Raw genomic sequence first — 3,568 nt, forward strand, 5'->3', positions numbered from 1 at the left:
ACAGCCCCCGGGCTCCCTCCAGCCTCTGCAGCAGCCCCGGCCTCGGCTCCGGCTCCTTCCCCTCCGACAGCCTCCAAGCCTTCCCCAGCCTCCGCAGCCCTCGCGAGTCGCCCAGCATCCAGTGTGACAGCCTGGAGTGTCCCTGCTGCTGCTGCTGCAGGAGCGTGGGGTCGGTCGGCGTCTGCGAGGACAGCCTGCAGGCCCCTCTCACCGTGTGTAACGACCGAGGGTGCTTCGGGGCGCGCCACAGCAACCCCCAGGCATCCAGTGACCTCTCTGACAGCCTGGAGTCCTTTGGTGTCCAGCACGACAGCCTCCAGTCAGTCTCCAGCCTGTGTGAGAGCTTCAGGTCCTCCAGCTTCAAGAGTGACAGCCTTGAATCCCTTTCCAGCCTGAGCAACGGGTCCACCAGCCAACACAGCGACCTCGAGTTTACCAGCCAGTGAGACCGCCTTCATCTCCCCATACAATGCACTAGCCCCTGGTTCACCTCCAGCTACTGAGAGAGCTTCCAGGTTTCTGCCATTCGTTCAGCGGGCTACGTTGTTCCAATTAATTTTTGCTGCATCCAGTGCAATAACCTCAAATACTGTCCGTGGCTGCCATTGCCAAGTTACGTGCTTCAGAGAGGCAGTGGTCATTACCTGCAGCGTTAATGCTGATTTTTTTGTCATCGGTTAAGAATGGAGGTACGTGGTCCTCGGAGGAATCCCAGCTACCTCTCTGATCTCTATCAGAACATGTTACGGGCTGAAGAAGCACTGGGACAAGGGCAGCAGCAGCCCCCAGCAGTCCATACAAATAGCAGCATGACTCTTCGGAGCAGTACTGCAACCAAGGGGGGCCCCCAGCCAAATAAGCTTCAGAGCAGCACTTCCTCCAGCTGTGATCCGGCATTACGGCCTATCATACGGCGCCGAGCAAGATCTTTACCTACATCACCCGACAGGAGGAAGCGGGCAGCAGTGCCGTGTCAAGTTCCTGGATGCCAGAGTCGTATGAACCGGGTGAGATTTGCTGATGCTTTGGGCTTAGAGCTCACTGAAGTGAAAGTCTTCCAGACTGGGGAGGATCCGTCGATCCCTTTGCATGTCCTTTCCAGGCTCTCCATAAACTCAGACCTCTGGTACAGCAGCTCGGACTTGGAGTTTACCATGCAGTGCTTGGTCCCTGACTTCCAGCAGCCTGCAGACTGTATGGATTTCTCCTCCCGACTTCAGGAGCAGCAGGTGTGTCTTGAACGAGTGACCAGCTCAGATTTGGGGCTCAGTGGCACCATCCAGGTTTGCAATGTTGCTTTTGAGAAGCAGGTATCGGTGCGATACACCTTCAACCAGTGGAAAAGCCTCCATGAAGTGTGTGCTCATTGGCACAGTAGCATCCCTGAGAAAAACGGGCAGGATCAGGTTGATGTTTTCACTTTCTTTCTCCCTGTGCCTCCTTTCCTCCTTCAGCTGTGCTCTGTTGTCCAGTTTGCAGCAAGGTACCAAGTCAACGGCCGGGAGTATTGGGATAACAACAGAGGCAAAAACTACAGTCTTACCTGCCGGACTCACCCCCTTAAGATGCCTAGAGAATGTGAGGAGAGCTGGATCCACTTCATCTGAATGAAGAAAGTGGATGCAGAGCAGCTTGTCAGTAGCCTCGGTGGCACTCTCTTCCTTGGCATGGCTCTCTGCTCCTATGGCAACAGCCTCCTTTTTGAAACCTGCCAAACCTGGCGAAGTGTTCCAGGGCAGGGAAGTAGCCAATGACCCGTACAAACTGTTCTAAACCTCTCAAGAGACAAAAAAGGGCCAAAATGTGTATTGAGTTACATCTGTTGAAAGGCCAAGTGATTTCTTGTAGCATATGAATCAGTGCAGAATGGTTCCAAGGGATGCTGTCAGACTACCAGAGAGCAAAACAAGACACTTCATGTTGCTAGTAATATTCTAGGTTGCATAGAATATTTCTAACTGATCTATTTCACTGTTTTGTACTGTCTATTTTCTAAATGGGCAGTGTGGCTTTACTGGTTTTGTTTCTAATTATCTCACCAAGTCTGGGCACTATTCCATTTATGCATAATTTGGATGGTAGACACTGCAGAGAAGTACTTTATATATATATATAAAATTAAGACTGTAACCATGTTAAATATTTCCATTAATATTTGGGTTGGAAATTAAATGTTATTATGAGCAAAACATACATGAAAATGTCCCATCAGCCCCTCTGTTTCCCTTAAAAAAAAAAAAAAAAAAAAAGGTGCCTTTTCTTGTATCTAGTGTTTGCTGTAGGCAGCAGGAAGGATTGTTACCAAAGTTTGTGTAAGGCAAATCTTGGGAAGTTCTCATCTTTTTCGGGTGATGATGCACAAGTAGGCTTTTTCTCTAGGTGGTGGTACAGGAATTGTCCTTTCCTTGTGCACCTGTTTTTACTAAGGGAAACTAGAGCAATTTTGCACTTGTGTTGCAATTACAGTTGAAGATCTCAAAGCACTATATGAATGCTAATGATCTTACACTGTTATTTGAAACAGGTAAATTTAAAAATCAAGAAACGGATATGAGATATAGATATATATAAAAAACCACAATACAGGGAGCTGGTTACAGAGCCTTGGAGTAGTACACCAGAATCGTGAATCCTGTCTGCATGTTCCCCAGCGTCCCAGTACTACTGCAGTAGTATCTTTGAATTCTTTAATCAACTACTTCTCATTATTAACCAGTTGAACTCCAAGACTGCATCTTTTGCGACACAAAGCGGGAACTTCAATGACGACTTTACTGGTAAATTGATACTTATATGGACCCATAAACAGAATCACTTCTGCAGCAGGGAGAGCACAGTAACACATGCAGTCTTCCCATGCTTCTTGCTCTGCGACTTTCATTGTGTGGTTTTAGTGTGGTTTAAGATTGGCAACAGGCTTAAATATCTAATAAGTAAGAGATTGTCCATGATTTTTTTCATACATATTCATCACTGCATGCAAAGTTTAGCTCTATACGCGTAGCATAAATTTTCAAAACTGGCTGGCTGGATGTATTAGAAGAGCTGCCTTTTAGAAGGATTATACTATGAAAATCAGGCCACTTATTCAGGCATCTTATTTTGGATTGCTGCTTATTCATCAAAATCAGAAGTAGTTTTTAAAATCACAGTTGTAAACAACCCATAGCCAAGTATATATTAGTCCAAAAAGTCTACTGAGTAATTCTGGAAGTGCAGAAACCCCCCAAAAATTTATGTGTCTGGCAACTTAATGTTACTACTTAGTTGTGATACCCATTTAGCAAAGCTAGGATTTCAAGTGAAGAAGCTGCCTGGTTCCATTAGTTCCATTAGGCTTTCAAAGGAACTGAAGTCATGAATGATGATTCTGTGAGCTGCTGAGCACCTCTTGCAGAGTACTGAGAAAACTCAATCCTATCTGAAACTGTTGAGAATTGACTGTGTTGTCTGCTTTAACTTTGTATTGGAGCACTGTGAGGTTGAACGTTTAAGTTGAAATTGTTTTGAAGGAGTAGGTGAGGCTGAGGTGCAATTGCCAACTACACAGAGGAAAGAGCGCTGCCTG

At 46.3% G+C, this 3,568-nt stretch overlaps 1 protein-coding gene across 1 annotated transcript; it reads left to right on the forward strand.

The window, feature by feature from the left end:
* Positions 1 to 683: 683 nt before the first annotated feature.
* Positions 684 to 1,859, forward strand: LOC104083993 (protein phosphatase 1 regulatory subunit 3D-like). The gene has a single exon (XM_009587678.1). It carries the CDS (start codon positions 684 to 686, stop codon positions 1,605 to 1,607), a length of 924 nt encoding a protein of 307 aa, XP_009585973.1. The 3' UTR covers positions 1,608 to 1,859.
* Positions 1,860 to 3,568: the final 1,709 nt, after the last annotated feature.

This window comes from Fulmarus glacialis, unplaced genomic scaffold (assembly GCF_000690835.1).
Source record: "Fulmarus glacialis isolate BGI_N327 unplaced genomic scaffold, ASM69083v1 scaffold40971, whole genome shotgun sequence".
Taxonomy (NCBI): domain Eukaryota; kingdom Metazoa; phylum Chordata; class Aves; order Procellariiformes; family Procellariidae; genus Fulmarus; species Fulmarus glacialis.

Excerpts from the sequence above, each read along its gene's own strand:
- LOC104083993 (XM_009587678.1), top strand. The coding sequence starts at position 684 with ATGGAGGTACGTGGTCCTCGGAGGAATCCCAGCTACCTCTCTGATCTC.